At 43.5% G+C, this 22,107-nt stretch overlaps 1 protein-coding gene across 1 annotated transcript in view; it reads right to left on the reverse strand.

Moving 5' to 3' along the window:
• Positions 1-22,107, reverse strand: part of GAN (gigaxonin) — a 46,290-nt gene that overhangs the window by 18,608 nt on the left and 5,575 nt on the right. Inside the window, exons 2-5 of the mRNA XM_072117550.1 lie at positions 10,262-10,376; positions 9,337-9,687; positions 1,091-1,308; positions 881-1,002 (exon numbers count right to left, since the gene is read on the reverse strand). Of these exons, the coding sequence (XP_071973651.1) occupies positions 881-1,002; positions 1,091-1,308; positions 9,337-9,687; positions 10,262-10,376 (806 nt within the window). The remainder of the gene's footprint in view (positions 1-880; positions 1,003-1,090; positions 1,309-9,336; positions 9,688-10,261; positions 10,377-22,107) is intronic.

The following is a 22,107-nucleotide window of genomic DNA, read 5'->3' on the forward strand; positions in this document are numbered from 1 at the left end:
GAAGAAAAAAAAACACTCTTAACCGATTTGATAAGTAACAGTGTTCAAAAGTTATAATCATATAAAGTGACGCAAGTCAGAATACAAAAAATGGGCTGAGCCTTAAGCTACAAAATGGCTGCGTCCTTAAGGGGTTAAAAATGCCTTTGTCAGCATTCTGAATCATTTCAGTAGTTTATATAAGTTTATTACACATTACCTGGCTCCTCTGTCAGCTGCACCTCCCCAGGGAGGGTCAGCTGCAGCCTCTGTGCCTGTGTCAGTTTTCTCCACACTTATGTTACTCCCTCCCCCTCCCTGTCATGTGGGAGGGAGGAGAATGGGGTGAAGTAGAGGAAGAATGCATGAGGAGACACAGGGGCACAATGCTGCAGCTGCCCTTCCCCCGGGACTCACCACATGCTGCTGGCAGGGAGCTAGGTAATGTAAATTAAACTTGTATAAAATTATTCAGAATGCGTTTTAAATTTAGCATAAGATATACCTGATGCTACAAATGCTATTCCTGGTGACAGGTTCTCTTAGAGTCAGGATAAGGCAATACAAAGAATAAGGATTTTTTAAAGAAAGTTTTCCTTTTTTTAACATAACTAAGTTTATAAATTTGGAATCTCTGTTACTAACCCGAAAAATAACCGAAATGATATAATGAATGAAATCCCTTTTCATCCAATTTCCATTTTTTTATGTCCCCCACATTTTAATAGTAAATATTTACAAGCTTTGATGGCCATTCTGGAGGCCACCAAATCCTGGCCAATCTTTCCAAGAAACCATATAAGCATAATTTACTTTGTCTTTCATTTCCATGTTCACTCTCATGGAGCAAATTGTTATACCTGGTCTAAGATAGTTTTCATCACGTGCATTTATGTCTTACCAGCTGATAAAACTCCATGATTGATCCGTGGTGTGCTGAGTGGTGCCAGTTCAATCCACAGCTGCCTATTTCTGTCATAAAGTGGACACATACAACGAACGTTGGCCAATGGCTTCCTGGACCTATAGAAATATTTTCATTTATTTTACTGAAGGGTTATACAAAAGCTATACTTTCTTATTGCATAGGGATGTTCCAGGCAGGACTTACGCTCTCTCCTCTCCTCCTGCTGTCACAATGCATTCAGAGTAGCCCCTCGGTTTAAAGGATGCCAGGACAGCCTCCCCTTGCTGTGGCTGGCTGAGGGGTATGTTGTTACATTCTCTGACCATCTCTCGTACCAATGGCTCATTTAACATTTGTTCTCGCAGGTAACTGGAATCCAGGCCAGTTACCCACAAGGCTGAAGTTACATCCTTCATATGAACCTGGGGAAAGAAGACTGACATCAGTAATCAATAAGCTTATTTTTATGCCTTTGTGTTTAGTTTTCTTCCAGTGCTTGTTTTGATAACTGTAAATCTATTGAAAAAGATTTCAAACAATGTAATACATGTTTATGAATAAAAGTATATATTAATACACTAAGCAAATGACGCCATTCGGCGCTCCTGGTCCCCTGACACAGGGCCCCTGCGCTTGGTCACTTTCATAACAACGAACGCGCCTTGCGTGCTTGAAACTTCTCCCCCCACCCTTCCTCCTGTGAGCCAATGACATCAACAAGCTCTTGGAAAGCACTGGTGCACGCGCACTGTATCTTCATTTTGCACGGCCGCACTACAAAGTGAACGGCAATGCGTAATGAAGATAAAGTGCACATGTGCCAGTGCTTTCCAAGAGCTCAGTGACGTCACCGGCTCCCAGGAATGAGGGAGGGGGGAGAAGAATAAGTTTCAAGTAAGCAAGGCTCGTGCATTGTTATGATCACGACCAAGCACTGAGCGCCCTATGTCATGGGCCCAGGAGCGCCAAATGGCGTCATCTGCTTAGTGTAAAAATTGATTTTTTGGGGGGGGCGAAACTGCGGACTTATGTGCCTTATCAAGACCACCTCCAGCATCAGCTTACCTACCCCAAGGTAAAGATAGGTTTAGTTCAAAACGACCATTTTGAAATGGTATGTTTCCTTTAACACAATGCTGTTTTTCATCATTCTCCACTGTGAAAAATTTGCTCTTTGCATCTTTTCGGATGATTTAGGAAAATGACAGAAGGTTAAACTATATAAAGAGCTTCTATTCAGTAAATAGATGTGAGGCACATGATCATAACTTGGGCTACAGGCTCAGACATGACTGGGAGAGAGGTAAGCTGCTATTGTGAGTCATACCAGAGAAATGCCGCCCCAGAAGGACTATCCCTTGTGCAGAAATGTTCCAAATGATATAAAGCACTTTAAAGGGACCTTTAAAAACTGTAAAGTATTCTTTCTTTTTGGTGTTGTCTCTGTCTGGATAAGTTTTGAGAATCATTCTGGCTACCACCGATTGGTCTAGATCTATTTTTCTTGAGACATGTAGAATTGTAATATAGGATCCTGTGAGAAGTCACCACCCTAGTGGGTTTTATTGTTGGAGCTTTATTGCTTATTACCCAGCGTTTCCAGAAGAATGCAAAGAGCATTAAAGGACATCTACCACCAGGATCAAGCATTGTAAACCAAGCACACTGACATATTGGCATGTACCACTTCTGGCAGGATCTTCACTTCCCTTATTCCCTGTTTTTGACAAAGGCCTATTGAGGTAGATTGGGTGGTATGTGCCTCTATTGTACGTATTTTTAAGAGCTAATCCTCATGTCCACTGTATCTTTTTACCCCCCTAATATGCTAGTTTTCTAAAGGGGCTACTGGGGGGTGGAGTAGCCGGAACTGAGGCTATACGGCACAGCTACTCCACGCCCCAGCAGCCTCTTTGATCCTCCTGCCAGATATCTTCAGTGCGCAGCTACGAGGAGCAACGCGCACTCGTTCTCGAAGCTGGCGTTCTGCGCATGCGTAGTAGCTCCGGCCTCAAAGCAGTGACCGTGCAGCCACAAGCCTGCTTTCTGCGCAGAATGCTGGCTTCGCGGACAAGGACGTGCAGCTACGAGGCCGAAGATATCTGGTAGGAGGATAAGCCGAAGATATCTAGTAGGAGGATCAAAGAGGCTACTGGGGCATGGAGTAGCCGCGCCATGTAGCCTCATCTCTGGCTACTCCACGTCACAGTAGCCTCTTTAGAAATTTAGCATATTAGGCGAATAAAAGTTATAAAAAGATACAGGGGACGTGAGGATTAGCCATTAAAAGGGCTATCCTCACGTACAATAGAGTTACCTACCACCCAAATCTACCTTAATAGGTAATTCGTGGGGGTAGGTTTCCTTTAAAATGATACAAATGAGCCTGAGGTGCTCCAGGCTCCATAGGGGTTAATGGAGGGGTTAATAGGAGCCCCTCAGTCTCATTGTATCATTTTGAAAGCCTTTTTGTCTTAATAACAAGGGCATAGCAAGCAAAGAAGAGCGGATCTTGCCAGAGGCACACATCAGCAAGCACCTGTTCTTGGCTTACAATGCTTGATGCCGGTGTTCTTGCTAGTCTTGACATGCTGGGATTGCCTAGAAAAAAAGAGCACAGGGACAAATGTCTAGTGTTTCGGGGCTGCTCTCGCACCTCTGCCAAGCTAGGAGGGAGGTGACTAGTATATAAATTCAGAGGTAGTTGGTGGTGCTCGGTAGGATTCTCAGTCCAATTTGACAAGGTATAGGGAACACGGCACAACACCCCTCTTGTGCGATGTCACCTCGTTCTCCAATGCTCCTAGCATTGAAGAGGGGGGTGTGGGGTGCAAAATTAGCAGCCCAGAGCACCGGATATCTTGTCCCCACATTCCGGCCGGGTAATTATTAGTCTTTTTTTTATAGCCAATCCTGGCGGGGCAAAATTAGCGAAGAACACCGCCGAGATGAGGAAAAGAGGAGTGGAGGCGAGTATTTTATAGGTATTTTTTTTAACTGGTTAATTTCCTTTCAATCTATCATTTTGAATGGGTTTTCTGCACCAAAGGACATCAGTCTGTAAATTATCTGTGACATATGAGGTCAGAGTCCGACTGGCCTGCCGGGGTACCAGGGAAATCAACGGGGGGGCCTTAACACCTGTTCATTCTGCTCCCGTCCGGGTCCGCGCTGTGCAGCTTCATCCTGAAGATCGCACAGACACACATTCTCCAGCACTTGTAAGCTGAAGCTGCTGAAGTTTCCTCCCCTCCCAGGCTCCCGCAGACCAGGAAGTGATAGAAATGCAGGGACGGAGCTCATGGAGGAGGAGGTGAGCAGTGAATGTGTAATGACTGTGCTTGCAGCTGCTGCTGCTTTGATGCTCTCCCCTTCAGTTACTGTCCTGTAAGTGTAGTATATTTATGTAAAGTACACAGTGTGATGTACTGTATGCATGTTTATATAGTGTATACTGTAAGTGTATTGTGTGCTGCACTGTGTAAATGTATATATAAAGTATGTTGCATGTGTTCATGTCTATATTTTGTTTCCAGCATGTATTCATGTTTATATAATGTGTATACTGTAAGTGTATTGTGTGCTGTACCATGTATACTATGCATGTGTTAATGTATAAATAGAGTATGCTGCACGTAGTCATGTTTATATAGCGTGTACTGTAAACATTTGTATGAAGGTGTACTTGCATGTAAATAGACTATGATATGTATATACATACGCTATATGTAGATAGAGTGTCAGTGGTGTAATAATCAGGCCTCAGGACAGAAAGGCCCCCCCCCCTTTCAATTGATTATTAGAGTGCGCATGCAGGGGCCCGTCTATACACTCTGCCTCTACACATCGTGTGCCATTATATAGTATGCACCAGGATAGCGCACAGACGTGTATATATACCGCTACTGCATGGGACACCATGAAGAGACTACCAATGGACATGTTAATAGCGAGGCGAGGCCACTGGTGGGACATGTTATTAGTGAGGGGAGGCCACTGGTGGGACATGTTATTAGTGAGGGGAGGCCACTGCTGGGACATGTTATTAGTCAGAGGAGGCCACTGCTGGGACATGTTATTAGTCAGAGGAGGCCACTGCTGGGACATGTTATTAGTGAGGGGAGGCCACTGCTGGGACATGTTATTAGTGAGGGGAGGCCACTGCTGGGACATGTTATTAGTGAGGGGAGGCCACTGCTGGGACATGTTATTAGTGAGGGGAGGCCACTGCTGGGACATGTTATTAGTGAGGGGAGGCCACTGCTGGGACATGTTATTAGTGAGGGGAGGCTGCTGCTGGGACATTTTATTAGTGAGAGGAGGCCACTGTTGGGACATGTTATTAGTGAGGGGAGGCCACTGCCGGGACATGTTATTAATGAGTGGATGGAAGTGCAATTTTAGATGTATGGGGTACCCAATCCAAAGTTCACATCAGGGTTTACTGGTGTCTTGTTAACCAACTGTATGGTGTATAATTAAAACAAAATTTAGTAATGGCAAAAGTAGCTCCAAAAAGACTCCAGTTTAACAATAAAAAAGCAGCACAGTCCAAGTTTGGTCAATGAAAAACATTTTCCATCAGATTTCAATCAGTTTCTGTCAGAGTTTGTTCAGTGTGTCAGTTTTTTTTTTTTTTTTACACACATCCATAATCATTTTAATTTGTGTGGGGGAAAAAAAAAACTGATTTAACCCCTTAAAGACCAGGACCTTTTAGTTTTCGTTTTTTTAACTCCCCACCTGCAAAAAATCCATAAGTTTTTTTTTTTATTTTTACATGTACAGAGCTGTGTGAGGGCTTGTTTTCTACATAACAAATTGCACTTCATAGTGACAATATTTAATATTCCATGCCATGTTCTAAGAAACGGGAAAAAAATTCCAAATGCATTTGCACCATTTTCTTGTTGGCTTGGATTTTACCACTTTCACTGTGTTCCCCAAATGATATGTTTACTTCATTCTTTGGGTCGATGTGATCACGGGGATACCAAATATATATACCGTATTTTCCGGACTATAAGGCGCACTTAAAAGCCTTGGATTTCCTTGGAAATCCAAAGTGCGCCTTATAGTCCGGTGCGCCCTATATGAGGCAGCGGACCCTACTTACATAGGTCCCCGCTACCGGAGACAGCAGATCTCCAGCGGGAACTGCAGACCACGCGGCACGAACAACTTCTGTCGCGTGGTCTGCAGTTCCCGCTGGAGATCTGCTGTCTCCGGTAGCGGGAATCTATGTAAGTATTCTATTCTTTACCTCACCTTCCCCGCTCACCGTTCCGCGTATCGTCTTGGCGTCGCGTCTCGTCCCGTCGGGTCTCCGCCACGCCCCCGGACCCTGCGCCTTATAGTCCGATGCGCCTTATATATGGAATTATTACATATATAAGGCGCATCGGACTAATGCGCCTTATATTCCGGTGCGCCTAATGGCCCGGAAAATACGGTAGGTTTTATAATGTTTTAATAAATTTACAAAAATTAAATCCTCCTGTACAAAAAAAAATAAAAAATTCTTCGTTTTGCCGCCTTCTGGCGCTAATAGTAGTAGTGAAAGGGGGGGGGGGTGTGATTTTAATTTTTATGGCTTAATTTATTAGCTATATGCCATATTTGGAGGTCGTGTGTGAGCCTTATTTTGTACATGCAATACTTGTAGCAGTAGTTGCGCCCCCAGAATCAACTTCACTGGTGGGCCCTATGCCCCAGTCTGACCCTGTATGAGGTCCACATGTAAATTCTAGAGCAGTGCACATGTTTAACACTTCCAGAAAATAAATCCTCATGGAAGTGAATAGCGCTATAGTTCATTTACAAGAGACTTTCATGCTGCTTCTTAATTCAGTTACTTCTGAGTAACTACTCACCAGAGTTACTTCATGAGAAAACACAAATCATCATTAAAAGTGAGGGCAACTTAACGAGCTTAAGGATAAGTTCTCATTGGTGTCTCATGTGTGCTCCGCCTTCATGCCGTTTTGTCACAGATTTGTCTATGCGCCCACCAAAAAAACTGAAGGTTTAACATTGCTTTGAAAACATAACACAAAGCCTCACCAGTGAAAAAAAACCTGAGATTTCATCAGTCATTTTTGTGCACCCATAGACATGTTTCATGATTGTTTCACGGGCAATGGATCAGTGAAAAAAATAAGCCAATGTGAAAACACCAATTGAAAACAATGGCTTTGTAAAGAATCCATAGAAAACACCGAATCACGGATGTGAAACACAAAGCCAAAGTGATAGAGGCCTCAGGGTGAAGATATGAAGAGGTCATTTGGCTATTTCTAACAAGCAGCTTCAGAACAAAAAATGCCATAATTCTGGAAAGAAAAGGGTGAGGAGAACAATATGGATATTGTTCTCTTTGTTATGAAATGGTGAATGACATGAGAACGTAAATGACAATTTGGTAAAAATTATTTTGAAATCGGAGTTACACTTTAACCGGTTAAGGACCGTGCCCTTTCCTGTTTTTTCATGTCCATTTTTCACTCCCCACCTTCAAAAATCTATAACTTTTTTATTTTTACACATAAAGAGCTGTGTGACGGCTTGTTTTCTGCGTAACAAATTGCACTTCATAATGATGGTATTAAATATTCCATGCCATGTACTCGGAAGCGGGAAAAAAATTCCAAATGCAATGAAAATGGTGAAAAAACACATTTGCGCCATTTTCTTGTGGGCTTGGATATTACGTCTTTCACTGAGCGCCCCAAATGACATGTCTATTTTATTCTTTGGGTCGGTACGATTAAGGGGATACCAAATTTGTATAGGTTTTATAATGTTTTCATACATTTACAAAAATTAAAACCTCCTGTACAAAAAAATTTTTTTTGATTTTGCCAACTTCTGGCGCTAATAACTTGTTTATACTTTGGTGTACGGAGCTATGTGTGGTGTCATTTTTTGCAAAATTTGATAATATTTTCAATGATATCATTTTTAGGACTGTAAGACCTTTTGTTCACTTTTTATAGATTTTTTTAGATTTTTCAAAATGGCAAAAAAGTGCCATTTTCGACTTTGGGCGCTATTTTCCGTTACGGGGTTAAACGCATTGAAAAACCGTTATCATATTTTGATAGATCGGGCATTTTCGGACGCGTCGATACCTGATGTGTTTATGATTTTTACTGTTTATTTATATTTATGTCAGTTCTAGGGAAAGGGGGGTGATTTGAAATTTTAGGGGTTTTTTTTATAATTTTTTTTTTTTAAACTTTTTTTTATTTTTATTTATACTATTTTTCAGACTCCCTAGGGTACTTTAACCCTAGGTTGTCTGATCGATCCTATCATATACTGCCATACTACAGTATGGCAGTATATGGGGATTTTCTTCCTCATTCATTACAATGTGCTATCAGCACATTGTAATGAAGGGGTTAAAATGAAATAGCCTCGGGTCTTCGGAAGACCCGAGGCTACCATGGAGACGGATCGCCGCCCCCCGATGACGTCACGGGGAGCGGCGATCCCAGGTAAGATGGCGGCGCCCATGCGCCGCTATCTGTTTGAGGCTGCCGGCAGCTTTGCCGGCAGCCCATGCTGTAAAAACACCCGCGATCGGTGCTAGCACCGATCGCGGATGTTACCGGTAAGCCTTTGCTGCAATATGCAGCAAAGACTTACCGGCTATGGAGAGGGCTCAGCCCGTGAGCCCTCTCCATGCAGCGCGACGCGACCGCCGCCGTGAATACACGGCGGGCGGTCGCGAACCGGTTAAAGGAACCCATCCCTGTAGATGCAGGCTTTTTGTTGAAAACTATCCCCATCCATTGAGCTAATACTTTCTTACAATGCCACAAAATGGGTAAGCAAAATACTGTACCTTTCTATGAAGCTTCTCCCCCTTACCCAGCAATGTGCAAAAGTGTACAAAGTAATTGACACATGTAATAAATGGCGTATGCAAGAATTCTCGCCATGTGGTTTAATAAATCTTGAAAATGGTGAAGAAAAAAAAACAAACAAACAAACAATATATACTCAAGTGTAAGCCGACACAAGAATAAGTTGAGGCACCTAGTTTTAACACAAAAAACTGGGAAAACCAATTTCCCACTTAGTGTAAGCTTAGGGTGGGAAATGCATTGGTTACGGGCTCCCCTGTACATAGCCGGCAGCCGCCTGCCCCCTTATTATATCGCTGCCAGTTGCCTGTCCCCCTTGTGTATATTTTTTCAGTCTTGATTTTTGCTGCATTTACCCGTTTTTTGGGGTTTTTTTTTTTTTTTTTTTTTTTTTTTACAGATTTTACTTTTCTCTCTATACTCCTGTAACGCCTCCTCGCCACCTTCACGGTTTTGCACCTTAAACGCCTTCTCTTTCTTGCTTATAGCTTGCCTTCTGGAAAACTATACACTATAAAGATTTAACCCATAGACAGTGTCTGATTCTAAAGTTCATTTTTATGCAAGTGAACCACATACCTTCCTCATTTCGGGGTCATGGGAAATCCACCTTAGCACAGCTTCAAACACATATTTTTCATTGCCAACATTAAGCTTCTCCAGAGAAAGGACCTCTTTAAGTTTAGTTGGACCCAGCTCTAAGAACTCCTCTGTGCTGCTGACATCTCTGAAGTGTGTCTCGAGATACTCCGTGGCCAAATAATACACATGGTTTAGACAATAATGAAGTGCAAAATCTCGAATGCCAATGCAGTTCTCAGCTGTAATACAGCCCTCCAGGAACTCGCAGCACAAGGTCTTTAATTCGGTAAGGAGTAAAAGGTCGGCAGCCTGCACCACATCTTGGATGGTTTCTTCACTGAGCCTGATCTACTCAGACAAAAAAGATAAAAATAAAATTAAATGCATTGGCAGAAGTGAAAAAGCAAAAACCCAAATTAGACATCCAATGTTGGTACAGAGGGAAACATAAATAGAGGGGATCCAAAGTAACAAAGGCACTTTTTAAAAAGCTATAAATAGAGGGGAACCTGGGCACATAAGTTGAAGACTGTGGTGATACTTTACTTACAGACTGGGACTAGCTGGGAAAAGACACTAGAGATGAGTATTAACTGGAGAGCTTTGCAAGAGCTAGGAGGAAGGGGGGGGGAACAAGAGGGAGCTCACTACACAAAGCCTGCTGTGCAAGGTTTAATGGGAACTGTTGTCTCAGCATACAAACAAAAACAGAAGAAAAAAGGGCAATTATTTTTTTCAAGAATGGGTATAACACGTGTTCTATGGAAAATTAGTATATACTGTCAGTGTCTCCCTCAGGAAACAACCTCGGTGCACACCGGAGTAAATATTTAATATAAAGAACTAAGACATATGTATAACTATTTTTGCACTTTAATCCTATTAAGAAAAATCTAGACAAACCCTTTAACCAGTAAAATACCTGTCCACTGAATATGTAGTCAAGAATTTCTTTTATGACTGTCACAGAAATTCCTTCCATCTCAATTTTGTATGGGGAGCCGTCATATTTTGGAGGGTTATAGTTCAACTTCGCTCTGAAGAGAAAATAAAATAAACAGAGATGAAACAAATTTCCACTGTACAAAGAAAACTATTCTTAAAATTGAACAGGAGTGTCCAGCTCAAATAAAAATGTTATTCTATGCAGAAGATTGTGTAAATAAATAAGCTATATTATCATTTACAGGTCTTTAACTCATTTGCGGCTGTCCGATCCGCCTAATCCTAATGCTAATTTCTAGCAGTGCACATATGGTTAAGTGGGTCTAAAGACTGTCCCTTGATGTCAGATTCCGAAGGAAACAGACGTCAGGATTCAGAGGTAGTGGACCCACTGTACTACCACGAGCGATGACGTAAGCAGACACCTGGGAGTCTAAGAGGCACCCGGATTTCACCAGAGCCTTCCGCAAAGCAGGTTGGACTTGCTGCAGCTGGATACCACCAGGTCGCTCCACAGGTGGGACTTTGCTCGCGATGGCTGTCTAAGCGAGGTACAGAATTGTGATGCAGAATTGTGGTCAAGGACAGGCAGGAGGTCAGGACAGGCACTATGGGATCTAAGTCATTGGCAGAGCAGAAGGTCAGGGTTGGCAGCGGAGGAACCTAGCTGACTAGGAACGGGATCTCGATGGGAAATCAGGATAAATGCACAGGGAATCAAATACAGCTTTTCACTAAGACACCCGTGTCCGGTAGGGGACACTGGAAGAGGCTGGGAATTTAACTGGGAAGGCGGCCAGCCAGTGCCAATCATTGGCGCGCTGGCCCTTTAAATCTTAGAAAGCCGACATGTGCACGCCCTAGGTGGCAGGGACACTGAGCGGAGAGGAGAGTGCACCTGCCATAGCGCCCACGGCACCAGCAAAGAGAGCGGTACAGCTCCTGAAGACATCCAGGGATGAGTCTTTGGGGAGTAAACCGCCCCGGAATACAGTACACGGGGAACAGGGTCAGGCAGTGCAGCCACAGACAGACCAGCAGCAGGCGCGGGGGAAGAGTGGCTCCCCCTCCCTGCATGTGGAGACAGAGAGCAGCAGCGCTAAGGGGAATCTCCCCTGCTCAGGGAACTTACAGCCACACAGCGCGGCAAGTGCTGAGAAGCCCCGAGGACCCCAAAAGAGCACCCACACCCCTGCTGCTGACCCAGCTCCCCCATCCTGGACAGATCCTACGTCCCCTCACCTCCCTAAGCCCCAAAGACAGCAGTCCTGCCAGCATGAGCAGACGCCAACACCCCTCTGTTGGGGTTTTGAAGATATAAAGATGATGACATAGGGGCCACCCCAACATTTACGAGATACCAAGAACCCTCCCCAGTGTGGGCATCTTCACCAGAATCGAATTTGGCTACACAACTGAATGGGAATCCCCTGAAGGAGCTTGTCCCCATTCAATCTTTTTTGCAGAATCCCCCCACTAAGGAGGATTTCAAACTACTGATAACAGAAGTGAAAGATGCATTTAAGACCGAGATAGCAGAAATGCGCAACGACTTCCACACTATGGCGGGCAGAGTTGACACTCTGGAGTCAGCTGCAGACGAAACTAGAAGCACTCTATCACAAGTTCAAATGGTAGTTGCCTCCCAAACGGATGCTCTGAGAGAAATGTCCAGGCACTTAGAAGACTTAGACAACAGAGGGAGGCGAAATAACATTAGAGTGCGGGGGATCCCGGAGGATGTAAAAGCCACCTTGACCTCCTTGTTCATAACAATTCTACGAGATAACACTGTCCGGATAAAGTTCGACAGAGCTCATAGGGCACTGCGCCCAAAGTCTTCAGCTGCGAACCCCAGAGACATTATATGTCGCCTACAAGACTTTAAACTGAAAGAGAGAATTATGATAGCAGCAAGGAAAAGTGGGGATATCGATTACAAGGGGGCCAAAGTCCAGCTATTTCAAGATTTGTCCTGGCTGACGCTACAAAAGAGAAAACATCTGCGCCCCCTAGTGGACATCCTCCAGCAACATGGTATTACATATAGATGGGGCTTTCCATTTGCCCTCTCTGCTATTAAAGACAGCAGATCAGCTACGCTACGCTCCCTCTGGGACCTTGAATCCTTTTGCAATACCTGGGAGATCCCGATTCCGCCCATACATGATTGGGAGCTGGATTACCCTCCTCCCACTTTGCCTCCTATTCGACCTACACCCCAGAAGAAGAGGGGACGGGAACCACCCAGAAGTCTCTCCAAGGACTCCCAGCCTTGAAAATACCCTCTCATGGAGGGATATATCCTTTTACTCCTACCTCCATTATTATTATCCTAAATACGTTATGCTGCAGTTTAGATTTAAGCCTGAGCTGGTTCATGATCCTATGTGGCACTAGGGATCGAAGTTATATGTTTTTTTTGTTAGTAGATAATTTCCTTTTCTGTGATTGGTTAATATCGCTCTTGGACGGTGTTTGGTTCACGTATTGCCCCAATCCTGGGGTCCTAATTGGGCTCATTCTAAGGTGAGCTCAAGGCAACCGGTTCTCTCTCTCTAGTTTGGAGGGAAAGTTGGTTGATCTTTACCCCACCCAGAGAGAGGTGAATTGGACCTCCTTACTTGGGTAATACTACTGAGATAGTAGAATAGTATTTGTATTGTGTTACCTTACCTCCCCCACTACCCCTTGTCTTCCCTCTCCCTCCTCAATCCCTACCTTTTTGCTAAAAGAATCACAGAGATTTAGATAGCGCCTAGTCCACAGTGCTATCTTCCTAGCCCCATACCGGTAGTGCAAGAAGGGACCTAGAGACGCACAGAAGCTCCATACTCATCTCTCCACACAATGGTTAAAATACTCACACTCAACGTTAAGGGATTGAACTCCCCAGTAAAAAGATAGCTAGCATTAAGGGAACTTAAGCAGAGTAGAGCAGATGTGGTCTTCATTCAGGAAACGCACTATGACTCCAGAGGTACCTTTGCTTTTGCCAGCCAGTTATATCCAACAGCGTATGTAGCCTCACATGATAGTAAAAAAGCTGGCGTAGCGATTTTGCTCTCTGCCACTTGCCCCATGAAGGTGTCATCAGTAGTATCTAGACTCCTGCTCTCTCCCCCGACTAACGAGGGAAGCCGCTGAACGCCTTAATGAGCCAATAACCTCGGAGGAGGTGGAAGAGGTGGTTGGGGACCTCCCAAACGGAAAATCGCCAGGCCCTGATGGCCTACTTATATTACCAAACATTTCTACAAGTATTGATGCCACATATGGTGAAATTATTTAATGCTTTTCTAGACGGTGAGATACCCCCAGCCACCCTCACGCACTCCTATCTGACCCTTGTCCCTAAAGCGGGCAAAGACTCTACGGACTGTGCCAGCTACAGACCGATAGCATTATTAAACGCCGATTTAAAAATATACACAAAAATTTTAGCCAATAGGTTAATTCAGTGGCTCCCCCAGTTGATCCATAAAGATCAAGTCGGTTTTATCCCTGCCCGCCAAGGGGGGGATAACACGAGAAGGACGATTGACATTATTGACGCACTAAATAAAATGGATAACCAGGCCCTCATCCTTAGTTTGGATGCTGAAAAGGCCTTTGACAGGCTGAACTGGTCCTTTATGCTACAGGTACTAAAACATGCAGGAATCAACGGGCCGTTCCTAACTGCGATTTGTGGTCTATATTCCAACCCGATGGCCACGATTAAGCTCCCACACGCAGCTTCACCCCAATTCCCGATAAAAAATGGGACTCGGCAGGGCTGTCCGCTTTCCCCCCTCCTTTTTGTCATGTGCATCGAGCCCCTGGCGGCTATAATCCGACAGGACGCTAACATAAAGGGAGTGCAAATCCGTGGTAAAGAATTTAAACTTTCCCTTTTTGCTGATGACGTACTCCTGACCTTGTCCCAACCGCTAACAACACTTCCCAACCTTCTGGCTAGGCTGAAACAGTTTGGGTCCCTGTCGGGCTATAAAGTCAACGCGTCTAAAACAGAAGCGTTACCGATAAATATCCCTGATGACACAGTGAGGCACTTAAAAGCAAACTATAAATTTGGGGGGCCCCAATCACACAAGATACTTGGCAACAAATCTGGAAATACGCAGCGCAAACGTCAACATGCACAACACATTAAGAAAACCAGTATAAATTACTATTCCATTGGTATCATACGCCGGCTACACTACACCGTCTCTTCCCAGATACACCAGACACTTGCTGGCGATGCGGGCTGCCAGGGGGAACTCTGAAACATATTTTCTGGTCCTGTGCACACATCCGACCGTTCTGGGAGGAAGTGATGAGGTTACTTCAGGCAGTGCTTTCATTAAATGTTCCCTTAAACCCATTATTCTATCTCCTGAATGTAACTGAAGTACCCATGGCTAAAACTGTCAGGAAGCTCAGCCTCCACATTACCACGGCAGCACGTTGCTTGATTGCGCAATCATGGAAGAAGCCGAATCCCCCCTCGCGATCGCAACTAATGGCTAGGATAAGGTAAGATAAGTACGCAGCATGGAAACTCTGAAGGCTTCCCTTAATAATCAATCAGACCTTTTCATCAAGGTATGGGAACCATGGGACACGTACTAGGGATCGGCCACGTGAAGAGTCAGCCTTCACCACCTCAGAGACAAACAGAAGTCCTCCCCCCTCCCCTCTTGTGTCTGTCTAAATGTCTTTAGTGACTTCATAGTACACTTGGCTATTTGTCTGCCTACCCAATCCAGATAAGGGATACAGGGTAGGGATCAAGACCATTTTGTTAATGGTGACTTTAATGTACTTTTTTATGCCTGACAAATGTATGTATAATTTGTTAAAAAATTGTGAAAATAAATAAAAACACAGTTAATTATAAAAAAGAAATTATAAAAAAGAAACAAACAGAAAAAATGTTATTCAGTTGCTGTGAAACATTTTTTACTTTCTGGACCTTTAATCTGCAGGATCAATTACTGCTGCAGGTTGAAGGGAAGATTTGCTTTGCAAAGGATGAAATCCAGGTCACAAAACACAAATTGGATAAATTGAGGGTAAAAAATAAATAAATTTATCAGAGGGGACCATAGGAAAGTAATGAGCTATATCATTCAGCATTCTATACTTCATGTCATATACTCTCTAAAGGGTAACCCATCATCAGCTTAAAGGGCACCTACCACCACAAATCTACCTATAAAGGTAGATTGGGTGGTAGGTGGATCAATGGGACGTGAGGATAGCCCTTTTAAGGGCTAATCCTCACGTCCCTGCACTTTTTTGATAACTTTTATTTGATATTTATTCAAATTTACTTATGCGGCTACTGGGGCGTGGAGTAGCCGCATCTGAGATTACACGAGGCGGCTACTCCACGCCCTGGTAGCCACTTTACCCCTCCTACACACCCATCTTCGGGGTGCAGCTCCGCGTAGCTGCGCGCCCTCGTCCGGCGATCCTGCCGTCTGCGCATGCGCAGAAGAGCAGGCCCGCGCCTGCGCGGTCACTACTCCGAAACAGGCGCGGGCCTGCTCTTCTGCGCATGCGCAGACGGCAGGATCGCCGGACGAGGGCGCGCAGCTACGCGGAGCTGCGCGCCGAAGATGGGTGAGTAGGAGGGGTAAAGTGGCTACCGGGGCGTGGAGTAGCCGCCTCGTGTAACCTCAGATGCGGCTACTCCACGCCCCAGTAGCCACATAACTTTTATTTGATATTTATTCAAATTTACTTATCAAAAAAGTGCAGGGACGTGAGGATTAGCCCTTAAAAGGGCTATCCTCACGTCCCATTGATCCACCTACCACCCAATCTACCTTTATAGGTAGATTTGTGGTGGTAGGTTCCCTTTAAGGCACCCTTAAACTAGGATCCTAGTCCTGATTTTTACAAAATCCCTTTCTACATCCTGGCGTGGTGCCCTGGCCCATACTAGGCAGCAAGGTATATTCCACTCACACTCCTTATCTGTATTCTGGAGGCACAGAATTGGACTCCTACTCCAACATCTCAGAGCAATAAATTCTGGGACTCCGTTTTGATGCAAGGCGAATCAATTTTATTGCACTCTTCCTCTGCCACGGCTGTGCTTTTCATTCTCCGCCTGATCCCTCAGCATGCAGCGGTGTTTGATAAAAGATGCGGTCCAGACGCAAACGTTCAAGATTTCTGTTAAATGCCGCAATAAAATTGATTCACCTTGCCTCAATACTGGAGTGACAGAACTTATTATTTTAAACATGGCAGGAAACAAAGATCAGTATACTTTGGCTTCACTGTGCATGTACTGGAAGTGCAAATACACATCCAAAGTTTGACCAAAGTTTTAATGTAGTAAAGTATGGTTGAAAAAAAAAAAAGACATCTGTCCATCAGAAAGGGACTGGATGAGAAAGGGAACACTGTTTTAGGTTATAATATATCCATCAATGTTATTTTGATGTATGAAGGCCTTTTGAAGCTCTCTGCTGTTCCTACTCTGACCAGATCCTGAGCTCCTCTAGCCTACAGATTGACCGTTCTTATAGTAAAGAAGCCTTGTCACCTCTGAAGATTTAACCCCTTCCCCCTCTGTGACGGATATATCAGTCACTGAGCTGATTAAGCTCATCACCAGAGCTGAACTGGCATCACTAAGCACGGGGTGTCAGCTGTAACTGACACCCCAGTGTAACACCCCCGGTCAGAGTAAGCATTTATAGCAGGTGTTAACTGCGGCATTTAAATGCCTTCATGGGAATTCATTCCCCACGACACTCTGGGGGCCAGCAATCGTTATGCCGCTAAGCTGCTTTGGCAGCCCTGGGGTCTGATCAGGACTACGGACAGCCTAGGGGTCTTGACTCCTGAATATTACTACACAAGCAAACTTACAGTGCTCATGTCAGCCTATGCATAGGCACAGGCAGAATCTTACAGTGCCCATGTCACCCTATGCATACAGATGCAGATCTAATACCCTGCAAAACAATAGTACTGCAGTGTATTATCATGAACAAGTTATCCGATGATTGAATCATTATTGAACATACACAATAAACACTGCAAAAGAAAAAAACAACAAAAAGTATAATTTTTTACCTATGTCATTCCACAAAAAATGCAATAAAAATGTTAGCGATGTAAGGTAAACGTCCCGCCAAAAAAAAAAAAAACTCAATCAGCTCTGTAAAAATAATTAAACAAGTGTTATACCTCTTCTAAGAATTTGTGTTTTTCCTACCCCCCCCCCCCCAGACAGATCGCAAAAACGAGGGGTCCCCTTACTGCTCTATTAGACCAATGGAGCAGACGGCTGCGCATGACCGTTCTGCTCCATTAAGCTCTATGGAGCTGACAGAGATTGGTGAGCGCAGCCCTCAGCAATTTCTGTGGATAGGGTCCAACTTTAGTTTGTGGGAAAACCCCTTCAAGAAGTTAAAGGGTTTATCCGGATTTAAGAAATTACTTCGTGCCGGGCTGGGGCGGGATATTTAAAAATAGTAAACCTGCATTTACCTCTTCCGGCTCTGCCGATGTACCGCATAGAAGCTGCGCACAGGGAGCATCCGTGGCTCCTCCCATTCGTCCCTATCTCTCAGAATTTAAACCCTGGGAGATGGTGTTGGATGGGAGCTTCTGGCCGATTGGGAGCTCTCTGTGCACTCTTGTAAGCAAACTGGCGCACAGATCAGGTGGACCGCAGCTCGGGATATCAGCAGCGCCGGAGGAGGTAAGTACAGGTTTATTATTTTTAAATAGCCCGCCCCAGCCGGCCCTAAATAATTCCTAATATTGTATAACCCCTTTAATGCAGTGTGTCTGAGCCTCAAGTCAATATGCATCTCCGCCCTGAATGAGTTAATGCAATTTAATCTGGAACAACTTTCCACAGCATATCACACTGCTGTGTGAACAAACCCATACTTTTCTATTTGATGGTTTGTTCACAAAGCAGTGTTTAACTCAGATTTTCCCTTGGAAAAACTGTGCCAAATACTGGATCAAAATCCTCTGTCTGGCTTTCTAGGATGTATATAGGCTGGCATGCCCTATACCTCAAGCGGGGCTCACTGTGATTCTTCGCTTTATAGGACAAGTTGCTACTGCTTTTCCCCCCATGAAACCTGCAGAATTGCATTGATTTCAATGGGAAAGTGAGTTTTCCATGAATTTACCCGACAGCAGATACCTTAAAGGAAATCTACCATTTGTTTTTATGAATTATGAACCTAACATACCTTGAGAATGCTGTAGTTACACTAATGCAGAAACATTTCTTGTTTAATTTCTGAACAGAGTGGTTTTGCTCAAAAAACAATTATGAAATTCAAGACCTTGGGAAAGCTGGGTGCAGACTGGCTTCCGTACATAAAAGAGCTTCCTGAACTGTCCAGACACGACTAATAAACTTCAGTTGGATGACTCATACACAGCAACTGGGGGACGGTGCAGCGATTGATAACTTCTGCCTGTCAGGGACAACACAGTGATTACGTATTCTTGGCTTATGCTGGGCGGGACAAGGCTGAAGCAGTCCATAATTAGGGTGAGGAGAATCACCGAGGCAGCCACAGGAGCGACAGAGCATCATTATTATAATTTTATAATTGCTTTTGCAGCATAACCACTCAAATCAAGGATTAAACAAGATATGTTTCTGCATCAGTGTAGCTACAGTATTCTCAAGGTATGTTTGGTTCATAATGCATAAAAACTAATGGTAGATTTCCTTTAACCCCTTAAGGACGCAGCCATTTTACAGCTTAAGGCTCAGTCCCATTTTTTGGATTCTGACCTGCGTCTCTTTATATGGTTATAACTTTTGAACACTGTTACTTATCAAAGCGATTCTGAGATTGTTTTTTCCCCACATGTTGTACTTCATTTTAGTGGTAAATTTTGGCTGATAAGTTTTGCGTTTATTTACAAAAAAAGGGAAAAAAATTATGAATTTTTAGAAAAATTTGCCATTTTCGAAATTCAAAATCACCGCGTTTTCAGGCAGATCGATTTACCACCTAAATAACTTGCAGAATAACATTTCCCATGTCTACTTTACATTTTCATAATTTTTGAAATGTTTGGATAATTTATTTTGACGTCACGCGGCCTACAAATCGAATAGTGATTTTCCGTATTTTCGGAATTGACTATTTTGGGGATAAATACTGTTTGAAATTAAATTTTACATATTTAGCATCAAAAACCCCCTATATAACCAACCCATTTTCAAATCTGCACCCCTCAAACTATCAGAGACAGCATTTACAAAGATTGTTAACCCCTTGAGATCTTCATAGTAATTGAATCAAAATGGCGGTGAAATTTTGTCGGTTATACGTTCAGTTCATTTAGCCCTAAAATTTACACATTTCCAAAAGATAAAAAGAGAAAACCCACCATAAAATTTGTTCTACAATTTCTCCTGAGTGCAGCGACCCCCCACATCTGGACATTACTTGTGTTATGGGGGCACAGCTAGGCGCAGAAGGGAAGGAGCACCCTGCAGCTGCCAGGATTTTAGTTTCCTCGTTGCCCCCTTTTGAAGGCTATAAAATTTTCGCTTTTCCGTTATTTGGGTCATGTGATGGCATTTTTTTGCGGGACGAGATGCTTTTTCCAGTGTTACCATTTTGGGGTTGGTATCACCTATTGTTGAAAATTTAGGAACTTGTTTTTGAGGTCATGAGTAGAAAAGCATCAATTCTGTACTGGATTTTTTACTTTTTTTTTTTTCGTGTTCACCGTATAGCCTAATAATCCTGTTATCTTTATTCTATGGGTCGATACGGTTACGGGGATACCAGACATGAATATTTTTTCTTATGTTTTACTAAATTTGCCAAATAAAACCCTAATGTGGGGAAAAATCTATCATTTTTGCATCGCCGTCTTCCAAGTGGCATAACATTGTTACGTTTTTGGCTACAAAGCTGGTTGATGGCTTGTTTTTTGCGGGGCATGTTGTTCTTTGCAACAGTATCATTCTGGAGTACATACGTTTTGTTGATCACTTTTTATTGCATTTTTAGTGGGATATAATAGGTAAAAATCATAATTTTGGGTGGGTTTTTAAAGTTTTTTTTTTTTACAGCGTTCATCATATGGGTTCAATAGTTATTTAGTTTTATTCTATGGATTGTTACGGACGCGGTGATACTATATATGTGGGGTTTGTGTTATGATTTAGACTTTTTTGAGCGTTATATGCCTCTTTCTTTGTTTTGGGGCTTATGGGCATTTTCAGTGATTTATAAAGTTATTTTTTTAATGAAAAACATTTTTTTTTTACATTTTTTACTTGATCCACCATGGGATATGAACAAGCAATCATCTGATTGCTTGTTCATTATAATACTCTGCAATACTCATGTATTGCAGGGTATTAGCAGTGCCAGCCTATGCAGATGCATAGGCTGACACTTTGCCTTTAAGATGACGTCACAGACGCCATCTTAAAGGCACCGCCTTCAGGCTTCTCTGGAGTCCCGATCGGACCCCAGAGGTCACAAAACATCGATCAGCCCCCCCGAAAACGACGCGGGGGGGCCGATCGTGGGGTAAAGACCCCCGGAAGGCATGTTAAATGCCGCGGTCGCGTTGACCGCGGCATTTAACGGGTTAAACGCCCGCGATCGGAGCCCACTCCGACCGCGGGTGTTAGCCGGGGATGTCAATGGTAGATTACCGTTGAAATCCCGCGGCTAACGATGCTGGTTCGGCTGCTATGCAGCGCTGAATCGGCATCGTCTCTGCGCAGTAGCTATACTGCGCTGAGCGCTATTCGCGGGACTCAGCGCAGTATAGCTACGGCGCAGAGCGCTAAGGGGTTAAATAACTCTGAGAAGTGATGTGCTGTAAGTGTAAACTGTAGTTTCTGTGCCACCGATTTTTCTGGGCATATAATCCACATAAGATATAAGAGAGGCGAAATAAGTAAAGAGAAGAGACAAGATGTCTTGCCATAAGCACTGGTGTAGCTGCAGGTTCCTCTGATCCACTATATGTTATGGTACAAGTGCAAACTATTGGGGACTCCCATAAGAATCTTTAGGCCTTATATTAAAAGGGTTGGTTAGCCGACAGGGGACGGTTATGGTTAGATAGGCACATAATATTAAGACTTGGCAGGACCACTGAAAAATGCATCAAATTAAACAATTATTGGCTCTTATCCAATGATGACTTCAGGACTGAGAGAACAATGCAACAAATGAATTGTAAAACAAAACTGCAAACTATGCCCCAGTCAGATAAGCGAATACACACTGCAGCCTCAGCTTCACTCATCAGAAATAAGACAAATAAAGTTGTATTACATAGATACAATGTCTACTATATCATCTTACAATGGTTGATCAATAACTGATAGGTAGATTTCAGACCCAAGGCCTGGTAATAGATCCAGCTTATTCACATGGCAATGTGCTGGAGTCTGCTTTATTACCCAGCCTGGCCTTGGCTCCTGGAATTATAATATAGCAATCTGAACAAGGCCTCTTGACTTCTATGTACAACCCTGGATACATGCCACACTATACATGTATATTATCTATGGGAACACTCCTGAAATTTATTGTTAGCTTTCCTGTGACTGAAACCCTTTCAACATGCTCCACCTTGGATTAAGTATAATTGGTGTATCCGAGGCTGGGGTGTTGGCTGCTTGCTTGTTTCTACTGCCCTAGGAAAGGAGATGTTGAGATAAACACACACTTGATTCATATGTAAGGGCAGAGCACAACATATACAGAAAAACAAAATATAGAGGCAGAAATGCAATCTGAACCTTAGCATCACCAATGTGCAGAGTGCGCCAGATTATTAAAACCAATTCAA

The sequence above is a fragment of the Engystomops pustulosus genome, chromosome 7, assembly GCF_040894005.1.
Source record: "Engystomops pustulosus chromosome 7, aEngPut4.maternal, whole genome shotgun sequence".
Lineage (NCBI taxonomy): Eukaryota > Metazoa > Chordata > Amphibia > Anura > Leptodactylidae > Engystomops > Engystomops pustulosus.